We start from the raw sequence: 24,123 nt of genomic DNA on the forward strand, positions 1-24,123 counted from the left end.
CTTGTGACCAGGGAAGGCCTCTAAGGGCTGCAGCACTTATTGTGCCACCCTTAGAGGCCCTGTACCCTAACACAAACACACTGCCCTTGCAGGCTGAGTGACTGGGTACAAGACAAAACAAAGAGTCGACATGGCCCACATCCCTGTGATTTGCTAGGTCTACTCCCCCAGTATGGGCAGGGAGAAGCTTCAAAGGCATACCACCTTTGTGAGCTTCTCCAGGCCACTTGCTGTACCCAGCAACTAGCCCCCACCGGTTCTGACCCCAACTCTGGCGGGAAGACTGGCCGGAAACCCAGCCCTCAGGTGGGGGAGGCGAGGTGAAGCACTTCTCCGGGCTCTCGCCATCTTGAAGATGGGAAGCCCTGCCCAATCAGGACTAGGCTACTGCCCCCCTCCCACAGGAGAGTGGCAGGATAGGGGGTGTACCCACCCCAGGGCAGGGACCCATTGGTTCTTGCCCTTTACTTACCTGTAACACCCCTAAATCTTGTATTTAGGGGCACCCTGAACCTTCCTTCCTCAGATTCCAGATTCCGAAAAAGCAAAGAAGAACAAGAAGAAAGAAGACCTGCCGTGCAGCTGCTAAGAAGAGGAAGACACCAACTGCTTTGGCCCCAGCCCTACCGGCCTGTCGACCTTCGAACCTGCTCCTACTGAATCCCGGCACCTCCTGTGGCCAGCAACCTCACAAACCCCGGAGGACCTGGCTACCTTGTGACTCTAAGCCTCTGGGACTCCCATGAGCAGTGGCTCTGCTCAAAGCAAGTTTCTAACCCCCGGCATCAGCCCGGAACCGCAAACCCTGCACACTCTGCACCCGCCAAGCCTGGCCTGTGCCGGAGTGGAAAAAGACCCAGAGGACGTCCCCCTGGCGACTGTGTCCCCAAATCCGGCACCCAAGGACCCACCTTGACGCTCCTGACGACACCTGCAGCCTCAGAACCAGGGACCCCGCCAACCGCGATCAACAGAGGGTAAGATTTCCCGATATCAAAAAGCACCCCTGCACCCGACGCCCTGCGGCCCCCTGTGCCCGACTCCTGGGTACCTACCTATCCTCCAACTACCCAACTTACCTCTCGAAGTGGTGGTGGCACCCGAAGAATCTTCGTCCCCGAGCTTGCAGCCTTTGTTCGTCCTTGAGCTTTCCCATTAAAATCCATTGAGCGCCCGAAGGCTCAAAAGCACCCTGCACCCAGCCGCCCGAGTGGCCCTGGCAGTGCAACTTCTACTCCTACCTACTTCCCCATTTGCCCTGAGCAAGTGACCAGGAGCCCAGCTCCCACAGCCGCGTGACCTGCTAACCAGCAGCCACCAACCAAAGCCCCCCCTGCCTTCCATAGGATAACATTGGGCCTAACTCACTCTGCACCCAGCCGCCCAAGTGCCGCTGAGGGTGTAACAACTGTACCAACCTGACCCTGGGAGACCCCGGAGTCTGTGCCCAGAACCATAACTCTGCCAGTCGAGTACTTGCCCAAAAGCCCCTAACTCACTTTTCTTCCATAGGGTAACATTGACTGGTTTCTTCTGAAATTTCTTCCGAGTGTGGAGTTTCTAAAACTTAAAATATTCACCTAAAATCAACCGAGTAACGAAAACGGAAATACTCACCTGCTATTAGGAGAGATCCCAGTGCTGGATCTTGGTGCCCAGCACTGACAATGAAAAGTACTCGCAACCGTACTTGCCACTAACCCAATTTTCTTCCATAGGGAACCATTGACTGTTTTTCTATGAAATTTCTTCTAAGTGTCGATTTTACAAACTTATAAATATTCCTTAAAAATCGCCTGTACAACTTAAACGCAGTTTCTCAACTGCTTACAGGTGGTACCCTAGTGCTGGATCCAGGATCCAACACTAACCTAGAAAAAGTACCCATAACCCCAATTACCTGCTAAGTGAATTTTCTTCCATAGGATAACATTGGTAATTTGATCAGAAAAAGTTTGTCAACTTTTAAAATAGCAAAATATTGCTTAAAAATTAGAACAGTAACTTAACCGAATTTACTCACTTGTTTCCAAGAACTGTCCCAGGACTGAATCTAGGATCCAGTCCTGGAGTTAGAAAAGTAATCCTGAAAGTAATTAATTGCATAGAACTTAAAGTTCCCATTGAGCTCAATGTATTATTGTGTTTGAAATTGTGTTGCCTATTGCAACAACCTGTAACTATTACCTACAAAAGTCAGTTGCATATTTGCAAAAGTATTTAACTAAAGCATCTCATTCCGAGAAAGTATATTTTGATACCTATTGTTGGTTCTAATATAAAAACAACCATACATTTTGTATATCAACCATTGGCCTAGAGTTCAGTTCTTGAGTGTGTGAGACCATTTGCTGACTGAGTGTGTACAAATGCTTTACACTGTCCTCTGATACTGCCTTACTGCTCGACCAAGCTACCACTTTAGAGAGTAAGGTTATATCTAACTTTAACCTCTGCCAAGCCTCTGGGGACTGTGGACTCTGTACACACTGTACCTATTTGGAAACAGTATATACAGAGCCACTTTCTCAAACACACTTATTTTGGCACTCTTGGACTATTGTAATAGTCTCTACCTGAATATCCAAAAAAGACTTATGAACAAGCTCCAAGTAGTGCAGAACGCAGCTGCCAGGCTACTGACAGGCACACCCAAGTTTTTTTGAGTCAAGAGGGAACTAAGACAGCTTCACTGGCTCCCAGTGAAACACCGGCCCCAATTTAAAGCCCTTTGCACAGCCTTCAAGGCATTAAATGGATATGGTCCTGACTACCTGAAACAACAGTTTCAATGGTATGTCCCTAGAAGAACTTTACACTCTCTGGCTGCAAAACAAGTGATTGTTCCTTCAGTCGAAAAAGCTTGCTGGGGTGGCAGGAGCTTCACTATCTCCGCTGCCAAGGCTTGAAACAGCATACCATTTCACCTTAGAAATGCAACTGAGCTCCTCTCCTTCAGACGTGGGCTGAAAACACCTTAGGATAACAGTCGTGCTTTAGAAATTTTCATAACATAACAGTGCTGACCTCATACATATGCTATGGGCCTGCCCACGACTAACTGCCTTCTGGGCCACCATTGTAAGGGTCCTATGAACTGTAACAGAGATTTTTTGCAGGGATACGGTGGCATACTGTATATTGGATTTGCGGCGCCGTCGCAAGAAGAAAGTACAAGCCCGATTTGCTAATATGGCCTTGCTCATAGCAAAACGATCAATTACCATGAGGTGGAAGTCTGCTGTGCCCGCTACGTTGCTTGACTTGCATGGGGAGGTGGTCAGATGGGGAAGGGCGGCGAATGCGGCGATAAAGTGGGAAGAAAACAGGGGCTTACGGAAGACGCCGATCTCACTGGACTGGGATTCAATGTTAGTTATTCATTGCCTCATAACCCCCACCAACATGATATCCTGTAGGATATAGGTCATGCTCACCATAGGTACGGCGCCAGAGCTCCTTAGGACACACCACTGACGGTGTATATGCAACCGTATGCTGTGCAGTTAGGGGTGCCCATACAATTTACTAGAACCCTGCGCCACATTGCGCATGAACAGACAGGAGTGAGTCAGGTAGGGAGGGAGGGAGATGGGGGGGCAATGGTTGGGGAATGTTGCCTTGATATGCAGATTACCATGTACAGCGCTGAAAGCACTATTTTTGCGATACTTTGACATTTGAAATTTAACCATGGACTTCACTGCTGTTCTACCCCTCGTTGATTATGCAGGACATTGTAGTCGGTTCCTTCTCTTGGGACCAATAGTATGTACCTAACGACAGCATAATTGTGTCATGTCAGGATGTTATTAACAAAAATCAATCAAGTATGTTATAAAAAAAATTGTTTGGTGGTTGTGCTTTCTCAACATTTGCTGTGAGAAAGTGAAATTATCTACATTTACCTCTTAGGCAGATCACTGACGTATGCAATTAAGGAAGACCTTAGGAATATGGTTATTTAGGCAGGTGAATTAACCTTTCAGTAATACTGATCCCAGTGTTCCTACCTCCAGTTTGGTTGAAGCTTTTCTGCAGAGCCATAATACCCCTGCTGTAGTGAAAGTTCAAGATTAATAAAGTGAAACATAACTTAACCAAATGGGTCTAGTGGTATCGGATGTAAGGGGTATGTGAAAATAGGAAACATGCAACATTATTACACCACTTGGGCATTCTAGAAAATTAGTGCTCTTCAGGTCCCATTTACACTGTCAATGTCATCTTTCAGATCTTTTGTTAACTAGGATCATTTAGTTTGACTTTGAATGATGTGCCAGGGATTAAAAGGAAGCACAAAGTGCCAAGAAGAAAAAGAGCAATAAGGAAATATAAGAGAAAACAAGGACTGAGTGACCCCGCCACAGCGAGCGATCATCTTGAGCTCAGATTTATGGCAGTTCTTATTTGCTTTTTCTATGTCTGAAATTGTTTTATGTCAAAAGGTTCTAACAGCATTGCATTTTATGATCCTTCATTCACTGCTGTGTCATTTGAAGATGGATCCTCAGAGACAACTTACTGATGGATACACCTTCCTACAGATTCTTCACTTTACAAATTATCCTTCCAGCCTTTTAACTGGTGCGGCAAACTTTTCCCCAGAAATATCTCCCAAGGACACCAAGTGGCTACTGATGCATCTCCTCCTGTGGAAATTGTATTGTAATTGGATTTATAAAGCGCTTACTAACCCATACGAGTGGTCGAAGCGCTTTTTTGTCGAGTAGCATGCTAATCTGGAACCCATAAAGGATTAGTGGTGAATTATTATAGTGAAATACAAAAGTAATTTGTGCGGTGGTTATGTTAGTCTGTGGTTTTGGATTGCGAAGGATAGTGGAGGGATAGAAGAGGGGAAAGGTTTGCATTTTATAGCGCTTGCTACCCCTGATGAAGTGTTGAAGCGCTTTTCGGCGAGTAGCACTCTACTGTGGAACCCAAAGAGAATTAGTGGGGAATTAGTATAGGGAAATATTAAATTAATTTGAGTGGTGGGCATGCTAGTCTGTTATTTGGAATGAAAAGGAGTAGTGGAGGGATAGAAGAAAGAAGAGTCTAGAAAATATCTATACATTTTTCTGGAGTAGGAGGGGGTTTGGGTTGAGTAAAGGGGAGGGGGGAGAGCCAGAGGGAAGGGTTTAGAAGAACAAGTTACTTACCTTCGGTAACAATGTATCTGGAAGAGAAATATGTTAGTTGTAGATTCCCCACCCATGACACTGGAGTATTTTATGTTCCAGCAGACAGCTTGTTGCAGTTCCTGTTTTTCTGCGCCACATAGACTTGAGCCCACTGCTCTTGTTTAACATCTTAATGACAAAATTCCTCTGCTAAGCTACAGGTCACATGCTGGGCTTAACCTCCCCAGAGGGCAATTCCATTAGCCGTATAGGAAGTTTAGAAGCTTCCATTGCCAGGTGTGGAAACAAAGCAAAAATATTGGTTCTGTTGGGAATACGCTCAGTTTAAATGACATTAAATGTTTTAAATAAATATTGAATTTTTCACTTTCCTTCACACACATATAGAGATGATTAATTTGAAAAAACTGAGAAATCAATTTCCTTTTTAAACTGTATTTAAATCCACATATATATTAATACTGTACAGGACTGACCGAAAAACATAAATCACAACGTATATAATGACCAACAGTGCATAATGACATAACAATTGACATACATTACATTAAACTGAATAAACATAAAGTTCAACAAATATATGTTTTGAATGAAGTTGATCCAAAATGAATTGCATATGACACCACAGTATATATCTTCTGTTTTTGAAATGATGAAATTGCATGGACCAATCTGATGAACAACGTCGACGTTTCGACCCTAGATTAATGTGTGAGTTTGTACGCATCAATGGCGGGTCTTCCTCAGGACAATAGTCTAAATGTCAGCCTGTAAAGACAAAACGTATAATCACAAGGACTGTATGTGTGTGGTATGTATTGGACCTAGAGCACGTGTGAAACTCAGGCTCACCTGAAAATTCGAAACATTAATTCATCAATACTAGTGTCACATCTGATGAATTCAATGGACTTCGTTCTTCGTCTGTTCGATATTAATTCTACAATAAATAAAGCATAATAACCATTTTGAATGGCCATGTATAGTATTCACAATCATTATTGTGAATGCCTGGCATCAACTACATACCTTAGAAAGATTAATTAGTCAATCCTAGTGTCACATCTGATGAATTAAATGGACTTCAATCCTCGTCTGTTCGATATATATTCTACAACAAATAAAAAATAACCATTTTGAATGGCCAAGTATAGTATTCACAATAATTATTGTGAATGCCTGACATCAACTACATACCTTGGACGTTGAGCAGTCACAAGTCAAGGGACGGTGCCGTCAAAACGATCACCGAAATCTAAACATGGGGAGAAAACGGACTAGAATAAGTCGCTATTCACTTGATCGGTAGGGACCTGATAGTAAAAACACAAGTTTCACCCCAGTGGAGTTCTGATTCAAAACGACTAGAAAGTCGTTTACAGTGTCCCAGCCTTAATCCTAAACGAGGCCGTACTTCCCGTTATATTAAGGCATCATTTGCTTTTACGCAATCGAAATTGAAATATACATTGGACTACGGGTATATCTACGGTGCATTCTAAAACGGACTAAATATCGTACCAGTCCCATCCCCAAAACAACATTACTCACTCGGGGCGCAAAGAATCCACTTCCAGTTCTCGACGTGCCGAACAAGGAATGTTCGAACGCGAGAAACGGAATCAGCCGTTTATGTGCGTGAGCGTGATCAAAGCATCAGCCATTCGAAAAAATGACAGGGATTATTATGCCTGCATTTACACTACTCGCTCAAACCCGGATGGTCTCGGTTATTATCAAAACATTCATAAAAAGGTAAGTACCATATGTAAACTAAACAGCATGTTTAAATACTCACTCGGAGCGCAGAAAACTAGCTTCCAGTTCTTAGCAGTAGAGTCCAGCTAGTACCCAAATTATAAGTAAAACTTATTTTGAAAATCAGGCCCTGATTCTAAACGACTAAAAAAGTCGTTTACAGAGTCCCAGCCTTAATCATAAACGAGGCCGTTCTTCCCGTCATGTTCAGGCATCATTTGTTTTTAAGCAATGGAAACTGAAATCTACATTTAAACGTTGGATTACGGGTATATCTATGGTGCCTCCTCAAACGGGCTAAGTATCGTATCAGTCCCCTCCTTGAAACAACATACATAATTACTCACTCGGAGCGCAAAGATTCCGCTTCCAGTTCTCAACGTGCCGGACAAGAAATGTTCGAACGCGAGAAACGGAATCAGCCGTTTATATGCGTGAGCGTGATCACTGCGTCAGCTTTTCGAAAATGTGACATGGAATCTCATGCCTTCATTACAACTACTCGTTAAAAACTGAATGGTCTCGGTTATTATCAAAACATTCCTAAAATGGTAAAGGCCACATGTAAACTGCCATGAGCGCTCTGGCAATAACCCGGACGATTGGGATGTCATATGGCTGTAGGATCGGCTAAATGTACAAACGAAAAGTCCATAGCATTGTTTACGAGTAGCCGTTGCCTTGGCAACGTATACGAACAAAAACGGCGGGATCTCTCCTCCTCGCGTTCGAACATCCTTGTCCAACGCGTTGATAACTGAGTATTTATACATGCTGTTCAGTTTACATGTGGCCTTTACCATTTTAGGAATGTTTTGATAATAACCGAGACAATTCAGTTTTTAACGAGTAGTTGTAATGAAGGCATGAGATTCCATGTCACATTTTCGAAAAGCTGACGCAGTGATCACGCTCACGCATATAAACGGCTGATTCCGTTTCTCGCGTTCGAACATTTCTTGTCCGGCACGTTGAGAACTGGAAGCAGAATCTTTGCGCTCCGAGTGAGTAATGTTGTTTTGGGGATGGGACTGGTACGATATTTAGTCCGTTTTAGAATGCACCGTAGATATACCCGTAGTCCAATGTATATTTCAATTTCGATTGCGTAAAAGCAAATGATGCCTTAATATAACGGGAAGTACGGCCTCGTTTAGGATTAAGGCTGGGACACTGTAAACGACTTTCTAGTCGTTTTGAATCAGAACTCCACTGGGGTGAAACTTGTGTTTTTACTATCAGGTCCCTACCGATCAAGTGAATAGCGACTTATTCTAGTCCGTTTTCTCCCCATGTTTAGATTTCGGTGATCGTTTTGACGGCACCGTCCCTTGACTTGTGACTGCTCAACGTCCAAGGTATGTAGTTGATGTCAGGCATTCACAATAATTATTGTGAATACTATACTTGGCCATTCAAAATGGTTATTTTTTATTTGTTGTAGAATATATATCGAACAGACGAGGATTGAAGTCCATTTAATTCATCAGATGTGACACTAGGATTGACTAATTAATCTTTCTAAGGTATGTAGTTGATGCCAGGCATTCACAATAATGATTGTGAATACTATACATGGCCATTCAAAATGGTTATTATGCTTTATTTATTGTAGAATTAATATCGAACAGACGAAGAACGAAGTCCATTGAATTCATCAGATGTGACACTAGTATTGATGAATTAATGTTTCGAACTTTCAGGTGAGCCTGAGTTTCACACGTGCTCTAGGTCCAATACATACCACACACATACAGTCCTTGTGATTATACGTTTTGTCTTTACAGGCTGACATTTAGACTATTGTCCTGAGGAAGACCCGCCATTGATGCGTACAAACTCACACATTAATCTAGGGTCGAAACGTCGACGTTGTTCATCAGATTGGTCCATGCAATTTCATCATTTCAAAAACAGAAGTTATATACTGTGGTGTCATATGCAATTCATTTTGGATCAACTTCATTCAAAACATAAATTTGTTGAACTTTATGTTTATTCAGTTTAATGTAATGTATGTCAATTGTTATGTCATTATGCACTGTTGGTCATTATATACGTTGTGATTTATATGTTTTTCGGTCAGTCCTGTACAGTATTAATATATATGTGGATTTAAATACAGTTTAAAAAGGAAATTGATTTCTCAGTTTTTTCAAATTAATCATCTCTATATGTGTGTGAAGGAAAGTGAAAAATTCAATATTTATTTAAAACATTTAATGTCATTTAAACTGAGCGTATTCCCAACAGAACCAATATTTTTGCTTTATATACACACCCAGGTTCTGAGGGTCACTGGGTTACCCCATTACTCTTAAAGGTGTGGAAACCTCAGCTTGAACAATAGACAATTCATCTGTTTTGTCCTGCTCCCTGCACTGTGAAGAAATGGGTGGAAAAGAAGTTACCAGCATGGACAGCACCTTTATGGAGTTGATGAATCACTTCTAGCGGTGAATCAATAACTCTGCTGCGGGAGGCATTCAGATGGCAAGATGGCACTTGGTGCCAATTGGAATATGGTTGTAACTCTTCTACCTCTCTTGTACCTCAAAATGAGAAATGTATTAGGAGATCAAGTATCCATCAACAAGAACATTTCAAAAGGTAAGTAACTTTCTGTTTTGTAACAACAGGTTTCAATTCGCTTGTGAGATCACTTATGGAGATAATTAAGGAATGTTTACTTTTAAAACATAACTCACATAAACATCCTGTGTCACATTTCACCTAAACACAGTTAGGTAATCATTAATAGGATTGGTCCATCCAGCTAAATGCAGTGACTTTTGAACTTTCAAAACAGCTTTCCGATGTATGCGTGTCATCTCTGATGTTCTCTCTTTTTAATCTTCCGCAGAACTCCTTCGAGAATGGAGCTCGTTCATCTAAAGATGAAGAGGATGAAAATGAAAAAGCAAAAGAACTACAATTAGAGTGTCTTCTGTGTGCCTTTGATTCCCTAGGCAAAGCCTGGCCTAGAAATCTCGAGACACAATGTGAGTGAGTTTTAGTGAGCATTAACTTTAAATAGTTCCATTTTAAATCATTCCAGTGAAGATACGTTGGTCTGTATGCCCTCAAGTTACCCACATACTTATGATGGTGCTGGCTTTGCAAAAGTGTTTTACTATTGCGTTGCTTCATCGTTGTTTTGCCTATACTGGCTTTGTTGTCTTGATTTTGTTTGTAATCATCAATGTGCACTCCTTAATGTACACCCAATCTTTCTGATAGAGACATCTAACCACAGATTCCTCACCTTTTGAAATCTTCACCAGGTGCCAGACTGGATGTGGAAATTTTTGAGCAGTACCTATGTGCGCTGTCAGACTTCACACTGCCACCATTCCTTTCCAGAAATGACATTCGGTCACTGACATTGGTTCCTTTCTGTCCACGCCATCAGATGCGAATTCAGAGATACCGCTTGTTTCTTTCGCGATCTATTTACCTCACAATTTATGCAGTGCCAGTGAAATGTCAGTTTCCAAAAATGACAGGTTTTAGATCTTATAAGGATTTTTGTAAGCAAATATCTGTGAAAGACCTACATCAGGTTTGCCTTTGATGCCTGGGTTCGAGCCACAACTCTAAGGCTTGCAGGGGCAGCGCGTTGATTCATCCTCAGACCATTTGGGACCATGGGGCGAAGCTATTCGTTAGCAAGCATCTGAAGACCCCTTATCAGAATCGGTCCAGATACAAATGTCGGTCCCATTTCAGGTCCTGAAGTTTGTCTCAAGATTGATCATCATAGAGTTCCAAATCCTATGGTAAGTACAAGAAAAAGCATTATCAATCCCAGCTGGAATTTCCCCCCTTCCTACCACTCTCGTACACCTGAGAAGGGGTCACAGTGTTGTCATGCCTATCGATCTTGCTCCCAAAGACGGTAGTTGTCAAAGCCAATCCTGCAATATGTCCAGGCACAACCCACGTTTCTGGGGCCGTCTGTGACTCTGAAATAGATCCAGAAGTCCCACAAGGCCATGTTGTGACTTTTCAGATCCCTTCCAACTTACTCTTGCATACCTGCCGACCCCTCATACCCCAGAGGCCCTCCATCTGGAACACCTCCAGAGGATTTGCCCGTCGTACCAGTTGGACCCTCTGTTACAGCCGCTGATCTCTGCTAGCACCTTCGCGGACTCCATAATTGTCTCCACAGCCCACAATAGTTCCTGGAACGTCGATGCCGGTGCTGACTACATTGACACTGAAAGACAAGTTGAATTAGGTTGTGCCTCAAATTCAACCCACGCCATGCTCAATGTCCAGTGAAATGCAGCCTTGCCCACTCCATCTGAACCGCTTAACATCCTGGTTATACAGGGCAGGTCTCATACGCTGCATTCCTTGTTTGGGACGGATCATGGCAATGAGTATAATGTAGGGATGAATTTGTTCAACTCTACTGTGAAGAAAACTCGTATGAAGACCTTCAGGATGCCAGTGGCTTTTGACACCTCTCCTGACATCGGCCTAGTCTCAACCCCAAGCCCTTCAACTGAGGCAAGTGCATTCTTTGCAGTGGTCACGCGGGTGGCAGCCAAAGTTTTAGACTTACAGCTTCCCAACTTGGAGGTTAGATCAGTGTGCTGACCAAAGTCCTCCAGCCAGGGCAAACCAATACTAAGCCCCTGTTGCCTTGAATGAGGCCCTTTTTAACACCCTCTTAGGGGCCTGGTCAAATACCCTGCTTTGGTCCCCTGTGAATTGCCGCATTGTGCGTTAAATCGCCCTGCCCCCGGCAACCCCGCTTTTTTGATTCGGCACCCCTCCCCTGAGAGTTTGGTGTTGCAAGCCTCCACCAGTGGGACAGTTCTGAATGTCTTCCTGAATACGCCCATCAAATAGGGAATCTAAAAGAATGGAGACCTTTGGGAAAACGGTATTTACTTCCAAAGGTGTGGCCCTCTGGTCGGTCAGCGCGGGTTGTGTTTTGGTCCTCTCTTCTCACACTCCCTGCGATTCAGCCACACACGTCCTTCCAGGTGCCCCGTAAGACCTACATGGTGTACTGACAAAGGCCATTCAAGATGGCTGTGATGCCACTAAATTGACCATTTATTGTACCCTTGATACCACCATTGTTTCCTACTTCTCCCTTTGTTATGCCACAGTGGGATCTTAACCCGGTCTTCACCTCTTTATGTGCACTTCCATTGAGCCATTGCAGAGCCTTCCTATGTGACTTCTTACCCTCAAAACACTGTTCCTAGTTGCCGTAGCATTAGCACGGCGAGTGAGCGAGCTCCAAGCTCTTTGTGTCACCCCACTGTACACTAACCTCTTCCAAGAGAAGCTACTTTAGTGGACTCTGGCATATTTCCTTTCAAAAGTAGTGCCGCCGTTCCACGTCAGTCAAACCATCTCTGCACTGGCATTCTGTGGTCTGGCTCACCCCTCTAAGTAGGAAGAAAGACTTCATATCCTGGACCCCAAAAGAGCACCTAGCTTTTACATCGATTGTACCAGAGTACACTAAGTGAATGATCAATTCTTTGTGGGGTTCGCATGAATTAAAATGAGCAAAGCCTTTCAGGAACTGACCATCTGTCGCTGGATCATGCTCTATATTAAGATCTGTTATGCATTGGCCAAGAAGCAGCCCCTAGAAGGGTTAAGGACTCATTCAACCAGAGCCAAGGCTGCTGCCACTTTGTTGGCACGTGGAGTTCCTGTCATGGACATTTGTCAGGCAGCTTCATGGGGATCCCTCCATACATTCACAAAGCAAAACTGGATGACCAGGTTCGCCAAGAGGGGCATTTTGCTTGTTGAGTCCTCTAAAAAAAATATTAAGAGGCCCACCCTCTGATAGGTATTGCTTTGTATCTATTCAAAAGGTGAGAATCTGTGGTCAGAAGAACAAGTTACTTACCTTTGGTAACGCTCTTTCTGATAGAGACTTTATCTAACTGCAGTTTCCTCACCGACCCTTCCATCATCCTCATTCTGTGAATCTGACTCTGCCATTCTTAAGATCCCACGTTTGCTTTTGGGAGTATGAGTCTGTTGGGTCTCTGCACCTCAAAAGTAACGTCAGCATGCCGGAGTGGTGCCAATATGGGCTCCACACTTCATTTTTGGAATGAAGCCGCATCAGCGTGAAGCCACCCGGCACCACCTACTGGTGCTCAGAATTACTGCTCAAAAGTTTTCAGATCCAGTCTGGAGCCTGAGTAAATATTCAAAAGGTGAGGAATTGGTGGTTAGTCTGTACCAGAAGTGTTACCAAAGGTAAGTAACTTCACACCAGGGTGTACATATTGCTAATTCCTTTTGAAGGTGACTTCAATGCCCCCATGCCTTGTTTTTGTATTGACAATATCTAATAGAGCCTCAGATTCCTTACCTTAGAGTATTCCCCAGGAGTCAAACTGGATCTGGAAAATCTTGAGCAGTACCTCTGCTCATGGGTAGGTTGCGCTGGATATCTTCACATTGTGTCATCCGCCCCAAAAGTGAAGTGCGCTGTACCTAAATGCGTGCCAACCCAGTACGCTAACCTCAGTTTCTTTCATTCCATGCCAACAGTACAGACCTGGAAGAGCTAGCTTAGTCATTTTTTGACCACTTTTTCAACATTGTTTTTTCGAACCTTTTTGCTCTGTGTGCTATAGGGATATCCCCTTAAAATAATCTTGAGGGTTTTAAACTCTGTGGAGCCTGTCCTAAGCAAATGTCTGTGTTGAACCCCCACATGGTTTGCGTGTGGTCCCTGTGACTATGACTCTAGAGCTTGTCCCGACTGCAGCTGCATGAATCCGAAAGCATTTTGGGAGCAGGCAATGAAGTTCTTAGCCACTTGACATTGGGTGACTCTGCCCATCTCCAGATCCAGGTTATGTGGGAGGTCCCAGTCCTGCTGTTGGAGTCGTTTCGGTCAGTCATCGTTGCGGTCGTATTCGTTGTCTGGTAAGTCGCACAAGAGGGCCAAGAGGTCAAAGCCCTCTCCGACTTCACCACTCTGGTCCAAGTCAACGGACAAGGTGTAGGAACGATTCCACAGGTCTAGGACCCACTCCCGCACTCTACCTGTGGAGCTTAAGCTTGGGTCTGCTCAGTGTCTCCCGAAATTTCCCTGGGCCGGAGTGAACCCCTCCCAACTCAAAGAATTTTATGAGGCTATGTACCTCATATTTGGGCGACCAGACCCCTCGATCTGTACCTGAATCCAGTGACTACGGTTGCTAATCCACGACCGTCGCTGAAGTTTGGTCCCATGGCGTCGTTCCCAGTGGCACTGAACCAGTCATTCCTGGCTCTGATGTGGAGCACGATCTGCTTCGCTGGACATCGACACCAGCGCGGACCAAACCATGATCGCCCGGGTTGGAGACAGTGCTTCCTTTCAACTATAGGTCCTGTTAGTAGTATGACAGAGGTGGATCTGAGGACCACTAAGGTTACCCTGATTCCCTTGAAGAACCTTTTTCCGAAGACAAACTGGTATGAGGACCTGGAAGTTGCCAGTAGTTTGGACACCACACCAGACATTAGCTTGGTCTCCTTCTAGTGTAACTATGGAGGAAGGGGGCTCTTTTGCTATAGTAGTGCAGAGGGCAACTGAGGTCCTCGACCTTCCACTACACTCAATGGAAGTCCAGACATACCCACCCAGAACCCATCTTGACCTTCAGTGAAGCACTCTCTGATGTCCTGTTTAGACCTAGGCCAAGCCCTGCACAGTTACTCCTGTTCACAGGAGAATTGCACATCGCCAGTGTCCTGCACCCAGCACCCTACTCCTGAGGACTTGACGGTGCAGGCCTCAGTCTCCATGGTGAATCCTGGTGTATTCCTACCATTCCTCCGGCTAGGAAATCCAAGCAGCTGGGTACCTTTGAGATGTAGATTTTCTCTTCCGCCAGCCTTGCAGTGTCGTTGGTGAAAAGCACATTCCTCACGGGACAATATAACCACATGGTGTGGGACTCTGTTGCAGAAGTGCTGCCTATGGTCTCAAGGAGGCCTGAGCCATGCTGACCCAGGCTATCACTGATGGGGGGACACAGCAAAGTTCACAATGCGATACGGGCTGGATACAACAGACTTACTGGGCAGGGCCATTGCTTCATCGGTGGTATTCCTTCACTGCTCCTGGTTGCAATTGACTGGCTTCTTGGAGGCTGTCGAGGCATCCCTTATGGACATGCCCTTCGATGGCACTTGAAAGTTAGGCAACAAGGCGATTCAGCATTTGAGTGCTTCTGGGACCTTCGGGTCCCCGCCCACTCATTGGCACTCACCATTGCCTCACTTTCTTTTGCTCCTTCTGCGACAATCAGCTGCATCCTTTCCAACACAGCCAGCAGGCTCCATAGCCCCTTCATGTCCACGGGGATTGCTCCCACAAGTCCTGTGGGAAACAAGGCCAGAGATCTGCCCAATCTGCCACCCCTCCAGCAGCTGTGGCCTCCAAACCTCTTTAGTGTGCCCTCGCAACAACTAAGGCACCCAGTTGGAGGCAGGATCAGGCACCACCGGCCCCAAGAGCAAGCCATAGCTTTAAACAAGTGAGGTGATTCAATGGGGTTACACCCTGCGATTCACAGAAACCCAGTTGCCCCTGCCACTGTCCTCAGTTTGGTTGACGGAAGACCACCTCTCCCTGCTGCATCAGAAAGTGAAGGCTCTTTTGGCCAAAGAACCATTGAGAGGGTGCTGGCATCGGATGTGGCGGATGTGGGGTAACAGCCAGAGCTGCCGACTTAGGAGTTGGGGAACCAGGCTCGAGTGTTGGTGTCTGCTCAACATCCTGTGATTCTGGGCAAATCATTTAATCTCCCCCGTGCCTACTAAAAATGAATGTTTCCTTGTGTATTGTACCTGGTGCTCATGTAAAGTGCTCCAATACCTTTTGGGTTGAGTTTGCACTATATAAAATTGCAACAAAAAACTTTACAAAAATTGTGGTGGCTGCTATTCCTGTTACTTTCTGGTACCGAAGAGGGATGGAGGCCTATGCCCTACCGCACATCTGCCCCCTCTTAACACCTTCCTGGAAAAGGAGAAATTCAAGATGCTCACTCTCACTCAGGTTCTGTTTGCTCTGGAACCTGTAGACTGGATAGTGATGCTGGACCTGTAGGATGCCTATTTTCATATCCCCTGCCTGTGGGCCCATCGGTGCTTGCGGTGAGTCAATATTATTTTCAGTTTACTGCGCTCCCCTGTGGCCGCACCAGTGCCCCTCGGGTGTTCTCGAAAGTGATGACGGTGGTTGCAGCACATTTTTGGAGGAAGGGGGGTTCCAATTTTCCCCTACCTTGACGACTGGCTGCTGAAGGCTGGCTCGCCACTGGCAGTGGTCACCAAACCTCCAGACTATGCTGGACCTTCTCGGGGGTCACTATCAATGTGCCTAAGTCACACCTGACTCCGCAGATGCTCCCTTTCATCTGAGCCATGCAGTTTCATGCTTTAGAGCGGAAAGTTCAGGACATTCGGGCTATGATTCCTGGATCTTAGTGAGACTTACTGTGAGACTGCTGGATCTGATGATCTCCTGCTAGTAAACTATCCCGGATGACATATGCGGACTCTGCAGTGGGGTCTGAAGTCCCAGTGGGTACAGCACTAAGGAAACCGTTCCGATCAGGTGCAGATTTCAAAGAAGACTGCACAAGATCTGCAGTTGTGGCTACTGGACCAAGATTGTGTCAGTGGCAGACCCCTATCTGTTCCTCACCCAGAGTTGACAATGGTGACCGATGCACTCCTTCTGGAATGGGGCAGCCATCTGGAAAAGGTGTAGATTGGTACTAATTTTGTTTGACAAGCTAGTTAATTCTTGGTCTTAATTGATTGACCATGGCTGGAGCACTCCTTTATACTAAGTCTGATTAATTCCTCAAGTGCATGAAAATTGTTCATTCCCAATGGGCTCGTGTTCTAGTTCTCCTGCAGGCATATCACTTAGAAGTTCTCAAATTGTAGTAGGTCATTGCTGGCTAGTGTCAGTGTGTTTGCGTAGCACTTCAATGTTCCATGAAAGTAAGTTTAACACATTTGACCTTTTAAGGATTCCATAATTTATAATTGTGTTTGAGTAATCCCTTGGTTCTGACTTTGCTGACCCTTCATAATGATTTGTGCTGATTGGTTTTTCCTTTGGAAGCCATACACATATGCGGAATATTTATGGAGGATGCAGCTGACTTGGTTTAACAGTATTTTAGCAGTGGAATTATGGTGGTTTATCACCTAGTTCTCTTTTACAAGAATTTGATGATTTTATCTGTGTACTTTTTTCTTTGGCTCCATCATTCTTCTCTGGAGAATTGTCAGGCCTAGTCTTTCATGTAAGTAGGATAGTTCTTTTTAAGATTAAACAGGTGTAAGAAAGTGTTTATAATGCGCTATCTGCCAATTGCAAGGAATCCTATTGCAGGAAGTTGTTTGACGTCACTATACATCACACTTGGAATTAAACGTATACGATTACAAAGCTCCGTTTATTGTTTTATGCTGTTCTCTTTGGGTAGTCAGAAAACAGAGCTCACTTTCGCTTAAGGATACATAGAACAAATGTATTAGGAAGATGGCACAATTGAGTTTTCTTTAAATAAGGTAATTTTCTGAAACTAATCTGTTTTAAATGTCTGCTTTTAGGCTGCTACCGGTTAGAGATGTGTAAATTGATGTGTGAAAGACTGAAACGTAGTACGTGGAAGATACAGGTTGGAGTACTGCAATCTATGAATGCTTTTTTTAAAGGGTAAGTTTATTTCTCTTTATGGATACATCGATTTGTATTATTGTTGCAAAAATTGAAATTAATGAATTGAAGTCTGGTGAATGAACATGGGGATATAATACACTAAATATGCAGAACCGCGAAGTCCTGAATATTTGAAGGGCCAAGAGGAGAAGAGGGAGTACACCCTCCTGATTCTAAATCTTGTTCACATTAAAGTACTCCACTATTGTTCTCATCAAGTTATTGATTGTAAGAAAAAGGGGAAACAAAGAGAGAGGTACTGGAATGTCCCTACGTGAAGCAACCACTTATGGAGTGGTGTAGGAAAAGGCCTTACTTTTATTTATTTTCCCTCACACACCCTAGTGGTGTCACGCCTCATCATCGGGACAGCGTCCAATGTCGGCAGAACACTTAACGCTTCTAAAACAGGAGGTACTCTCCCTTCTACAAAAACATGCCATAGAACCAGTTCCCCTTCATCACCAAAACACAGGGGTTTACTCCCTGTATTTTCTCATTCCAAAGAAGGACGGAACCCTGAGACCCATCTTGGACCTCAGACCATTAAACCTCTACATACAATCAGACCATTTCCATATGTTCACTCTTCAGCACGTCCTCCCATTACACAAACAGGGCGACTTCCTTGCCACATTAGATCTCAAGGACGCCTACTTCCACATTCCCATTCTCCCTGCTCACATGAAAAACCTTTGGTTTTTAGTAGACAGCCAGCATTACCAGTTAAAGGTCCTCCCGTTCAGAGTCACCACAGCACCGAGGGTCTTCACAAAATGTCTTGCAGTGGTGGCAGCCCACTTAAGAAGACAACAAATTCAAGTCTTCCCATATTTGGACGACTGGCTCAAAAAAGCCAAGTCACATATCCAGTGTGTAAATCACACACACGCCACAATCAGACTACTTCACAAGATGGGGTTTACCATAAACCTCGCAAAGTCTCACCTCCAACCATCCCACATCCAACAATATCTAGGTGCCACAATAGACACCTAAAAAATCCTTGCATATCCCAGTCCATCCAGGATAGCAAGCATGCAAGTTCTTATAGCAAGATTCCAACCGCAGCACTCACTTCCAGCTCGAGTGTTCATGCAACTAATAGGGATGATGGCCACTTTCATATTCATAGTACCTCATGCAAGACTTCAGATGTGCCCTTTACAGGAATGCTTTGCACGTCAGTGGAACCAAGATCTGAATGAGACATGTTTGTGATAGATTCCTTACCTTAGAGTATTCCCCAGGCGTCAGTCTGGATCCAGAAAGTTTTCTGCTTAGCAGTATCTCTGCGCGCCAGTAGGTTGCGCCATGCAGCTCCGCGCCCGTCGCCGGCGTCATGCGTGCCGGGATGACGTCACAGAGGCTACTTAGGTGCCAGCCATCGCGCTGACGTCAGTTCTTTCTTTTTCCATGCTGAAAACACAGATCCGGATTGAGCACGTACCTCGGTCATTTTTTTACCACTTTTTTGAGACGTTTTGTCTCCCTCTCCCGGTGCACGTAGGGATGCCCGGCTTTAAGGGTTTCGGGTCGTGCCACCGTAATATGTCGGTGACAGACCCCCATGACGTCTGCCTCTACTGCCTGGAGAGCGACCACGACTCCTGCGATTGTCGGAACTGCCGTGCCATGGCCCCGAAGGCGTTACGGGAGCGGTGCCGGAAGTTGCTGGAGGTCCGGCACTCCTCTCACCGCCACTCCGGGTCTAGGGACCGTTCGCGGGACTGCAACCGTCGCTTCTCGGACTCAGTCTTCATCTTCAGATTCCGGTAAGCGACGCCATAAAAAGAAGTTGAAAAAGCGTGTTCGCTCTCTGACGTCCCCCCGTCGCTCCACTGAGGCGGACGTGGGGAACAGGGGCTCCGCCCCTGCAGCTCCTCTGGAGCCTGGGTGTCCCGCGGCCTACCCGCTATACCCGGGTCCGTCAGCGACTCCCGAACAGCAGCAAGAGTTTCTTGCTGCCTTGGACTGCCTGTTTAGGCCTCGGGATCCCGCTGGTGCACCTGCGGGCCCCACCAACCCCGAGTCCAGATCCTGTTGACCCGTTGACACTGCCTCCGGCGCCAGCCCCGGAGCCACTGGATCCAGCACCCGCGGCTCCGTCCCCGGCGCCACAAGATGCAACGCCGCTGGCTCTGGCCCCGGCGCTGCCCTTGGCATCTGAAAGAAACACGTTAGTTAGATTCCTCACCTTAGAATATCCCCAGGCGTCAGACTGGATCCGGAAGATTTTTCGTCAGCAATACCCCTTGCGCGTCGCTAGGCGTCGTCTGCGGCTCCGCGTCCGTCGTCGGCGTCGTGCGCCGGAATGACGTCGTCGGAGTACTTAGGCGCCGCCCTCGCGCGCTGACGTCAGTTCTTCTTTTTTCCGCGCCAGTAAGCGCAGATCCGGGAGAGCTACCCCTTTTAGTCTTTTTTGACTAAATCTTTTTTGATCACTTTTGATCCTTGTCTGTCGACATCTGGTGCCGGTAGGATGCCTGGGTTCAAGGCTTGCGAGGATTGCCATCGACTGATGTCGGTGACCGACCACCACCGCCGGTGCCTCTACTGTTTAGGCCCCGACCACGACGCGGAGTCGTGCTCCGATTGCCAGGCCCTGACTTCGAAGGCTCGGCGGGAGCGGTCCCGCAAGCTTTTCGAGCTTCGCCACTCGGCTCCGCGTCGTGCGCGATCCCGGTCCAGGAGGAGGTCCAAGGATCGCTCGCGGAGCCCTAGCCGACGCCACCATCGATCGTCGGGCTCCAAGTCGTCGGGTAAGTCCAAACGCTCTAAGAAGTCCAAGCGGCGACATCGCTCTTCGGACTCCCCTCGCCGGTCGCGCGACTCGGCCGAGGGTCCAAGTGGTTCCACCCCCGCGGCTCCGGCGGCGCCGCAGGCGCCGCGCCCGTCCCCATACCCTCCGGTCCCTGGGACTAACGCGACGCCGGCGGAGGTCAGTGCCTTCCTCTCGGCCATGAGGAGCCTGCCCCCGCCGTCGACGCCCGCTGGCGCGCCTTCGGGCCCCGCGGACTCGACTGGGCGACCTTGCCTGCCGGCGGCTTCGGCCCCGGCGCCGTCGACGACTCCGGTCTCGACGCCGCAGGTCCCCGCGGGGCCCATGCCTGGGCCCCCGTCGACGCCGGTTGACCTAACCACTCCTCCACCGGCGCCGGCGCATGAACCACCGACACCGGCGCCGCCAGCGCAGACGCCTACACCTCCGGTGCCGCCGACGCCGCCGCCGTTGGTGCCGACTCCGGACGGCGTCCAACCCCAGTTTAGCCCTATTCCGGACCCGGCGCCGCAACGGCGTCGACCGACGCCGCGTCCGGCGCCGCTTGAGACCCTTCATCTTTACAGTCCGGCTCTGATCATTCCTCCTGTTTATCAGGAATCGGACAACGGGGGCGACTGGGAGGGGTTTGAGGACCCTATGGCTGTTCAGTCGCAGCTTTCACAGGACTGGGCAGATGAACTGGGGGAGGCCAGTGGTCTTGATACATCGCCAGACACTGGATTCACTTCTCCTCCGACTGTGGCTTCGGAGGAGGGTGCAGCATTTTCTGTGGTGCTGCGCAAGGCGGCCGCAGCCCTTGGGCTCGAGCTGCCTGCCGTGGCTGTGAGGACTAACATCCTCACTGAGGTGCTTCAAACCGCAGCAAGCTCCACTGAGCCTCTGCTGCCGTTCAATGAGGCCCTCACTGACGTTCTGCAGGGCACCTGGTCCAAGCCCTCCACAGTTCCTCCTGTGGATAGGAACGTTGCCAGGCGCCACCGCCCTGCTCCGGGCGACCCCAGTTTCCTGTCCCAACACCCCACCCCCGAGAGTCTGGTTATCCAGGCCTCTACCTCCCAATCCTCCTTCCCGACCGCTCCGCCGGACCGGGATTCCAAGAGACTCGAGCAGTTTGGCAAGAAACTGTTCTCGTCCCTTAGTTTGGGCCTGCGGTCTTTAAACACCGCCTGTCTCTTGGACCGTTATTCCCATTCTCTGTGGGATACGGTGGAGGACGTGCTGCCCCTGTGTCCGGAGGAGGTCCGGACACGTCTTACCCAGGCTTTGGCCGATGGGAGGGATGCAGCGCGGCACGCCATACGATGTGGGCTTGACACCACGGACTCGCTGGGTCGGGCGATTTCCACCACGGTGGCACTCCGTCGCCACGCCTGGATGCGGTCCACGTCATTTTCCGGGGATGTCCAGAACACCCTCATGGACATGCCCTTTGATGGCACTCGCCTGTTTGGTGAGAAGGCGGACAGTGCGCTGAACCGCTTTAAGGACTCCCGGGCTACGGCCAAGTCCTTGGGCCTCTCGGCTCCGCGGGCGCACACCTCCGCTTTTCGCCCCTTTCGTGGCCAAGGAAGGGGCGCCTCCTCACGTCCGCCCAGCCACCAGCCGCAGAACCAACCTGGGCGCGGTCGCGGACGTGGTTTCCGCCGTGGCGGATCTGGAGGACGACGTGGTCAGCCCACATCCACCCCGGCAGCATCCGCCTCAAAGCCTTCCTAGTCCGAGCTTTCAGGCCCATTCCACGCCAGTGGGCGGCAGAGTTCGCCATCACCTGCTCCACTGGCGGTCCATTACATCGGACAGGTGGGTGCTGCAAATCGTCCGAAGGGGCTACTCCCTCCCCTTCGAGACGACCCCTCCAGCCATGCCACCGCAGCACCACCGTATCTCGGGGGATCATTTGAATCTTCTCCGCGAGGAAGTTTCGGCCCTCTTGGCCAAGGGGGCCGTCGAGCGCGTTCCGAGTCCAGAAGTAGGTCGTGGTTGTTATTCCCACTACTTTCTGGTTCCCAAGAATGGCAAAGGGGGCCTACGCCCCATCTTGGACCTCCGGAACGTCAATGCCTTCCTCCGAAAGGAAAGGTTCAAGATGTTAACCTTGGCTCAGGTTCTAGCTGCCCTAGACCCCGGAGACTGGATGGTAGCGTTGGACTTGCAGGACGCATATTTCCATATCCCCGTCCTGCCGGCCCACCGGCGTTACCTGCGGTTCACGGTGGGCCACGAGCATTTTCAGTTTACCGTGCTCCCCTTCGGCCTCACCAGTGCCCCTCGGGTGTTCACGAAAGTGATGGCGATGGTCGCAGCTCATCTGCGCAGATCAGGGGTTCCAGTCTTCCCCTATCTCGACGACTGGTTGTTGAAGGCGGGCTCGCCCCAGGCAGTCGTCTCCCACCTCCAGACTACGGCGGATCTCCTGCATTTGCTGGGATTTTCCATCAACGTGCCGAAGTCACACCTGAGTCCCTCTCAAAAGCTCCTATTCATCGGAGCAGTTCTCGATTCGGCGCAGTTCCGGGTCTATCCACCGGAACAGCGGGTCCGGGATATACAGGCCCTGATTCCCATATTTCGGCCTCTATCCTGGGTTTCGGTCAGGCTTGTGTTGCGGCTTCTGGGGCTGATGGCCTCCTGCATCCTACTAGTGCATCACGCCAGGCGGCGCATGCGGGCTCTGCAGTGGGACCTGAAGTTTCAGTGGGCCCAGCATCACGGCAACCTGTCCGACCATGTCTTGATCTCGGAGGGCACTGCACAACAGTTGCAGTGGTGGCTCACGGACCGCGATTGGGTCATGGGCAGGAGCCTCTCCCTTCCCCAACCGGAGCATGTCGTAGTGACGGATGCGTCCCTCCTGGGCTGGGGTGGCCATATGGGAGAGGCGGAGATCAGAGGCCTCTGGTCTCCGGCGGAGTCTAGTCTCCACATCAACCTGTTGGAGTTGAGAGCGATCCGACTTGCACTGAAAGCCTTCCTTCCCTCTGTCAGGGGCAGTGTTGTGCAGGTGTTCACGGACAACACCACCGTCATGTGGTATTGCAACAAACAGGGCGGGGTGGGGTCGTGGACCCTTTGTCAGGAGGCTCTGCGCCTCTGGACGTGGCTGGAACACCAGGGCGTCACCCTAGTGGTTCAACATCTGGCGGGCTCTCTGAACGCCAGAGCGGACGAACTCAGCCGCCGGTGCATGATGGATCACGAATGGCGTCTGAACTCCGAAGTGGCGCAAGGTCTCTTTCTGCAGTGGGGAGAGCCTTGGTTAGATCTATTCGCCACCGAAGAGAACGCGCAATGTCAGCAGTTCTGCGCGTTGGAATTTCCAAGGCGGCACTCGCTCGGCGACGCTTTTCGTCACGAGTGGAGTTGCGGTCTGTTGTACGCCTTTCCGCCTATACCACTTCTGCCCAGAGTGCTGAAGAAGATCAGGCACGACCGGGCCCAAGTCATCTTGGTGGCTCCGGATTGGGCACGAAGGTACTGGTATCCCGAGCTACTCAGTATGTTGACCGATCCCCCGATACGTCTGCCCCTTCGGGAGGATCTTCTGTCGCAGCAGCAGGGGACGGTCCTCCACCCGAACCTGTCCAGCCTCCACCTCCATGCGTGGAGATTGAGCGGCGGCAGTTGATGCCATTCGACTTGCCTCCTGAAGTCTGTGATATCATTCTGGCAGCCAGGCGTCCCTCCACAAAGACTGTATA

General features: G+C 48.3%; 1 protein-coding gene across 2 annotated transcripts in view; it reads left to right on the forward strand.

Moving 5' to 3' along the window:
- Window positions 1–24,123, forward strand: part of ECPAS (Ecm29 proteasome adaptor and scaffold) — an 819,497-nt gene that overhangs the window by 700,000 nt on the left and 95,374 nt on the right. For both annotated transcript variants that reach the window (XM_085641278.1, XM_085641277.1), the window contains exons 45-46: window positions 9,769–9,907; window positions 17,532–17,637. In XM_085641278.1, coding sequence (XP_085497404.1) covers window positions 9,769–9,907; window positions 17,532–17,637 — 245 coding nt within the window. The remainder of the gene's footprint in view (window positions 1–9,768; window positions 9,908–17,531; window positions 17,638–24,123) is intronic.

Source organism: Triturus cristatus, chromosome 2_2 (assembly GCF_964204655.1).
Source record: "Triturus cristatus chromosome 2_2, aTriCri1.1, whole genome shotgun sequence".
In the NCBI taxonomy this organism is placed as follows: Eukaryota; Metazoa; Chordata; class Amphibia; order Caudata; family Salamandridae; genus Triturus; species Triturus cristatus.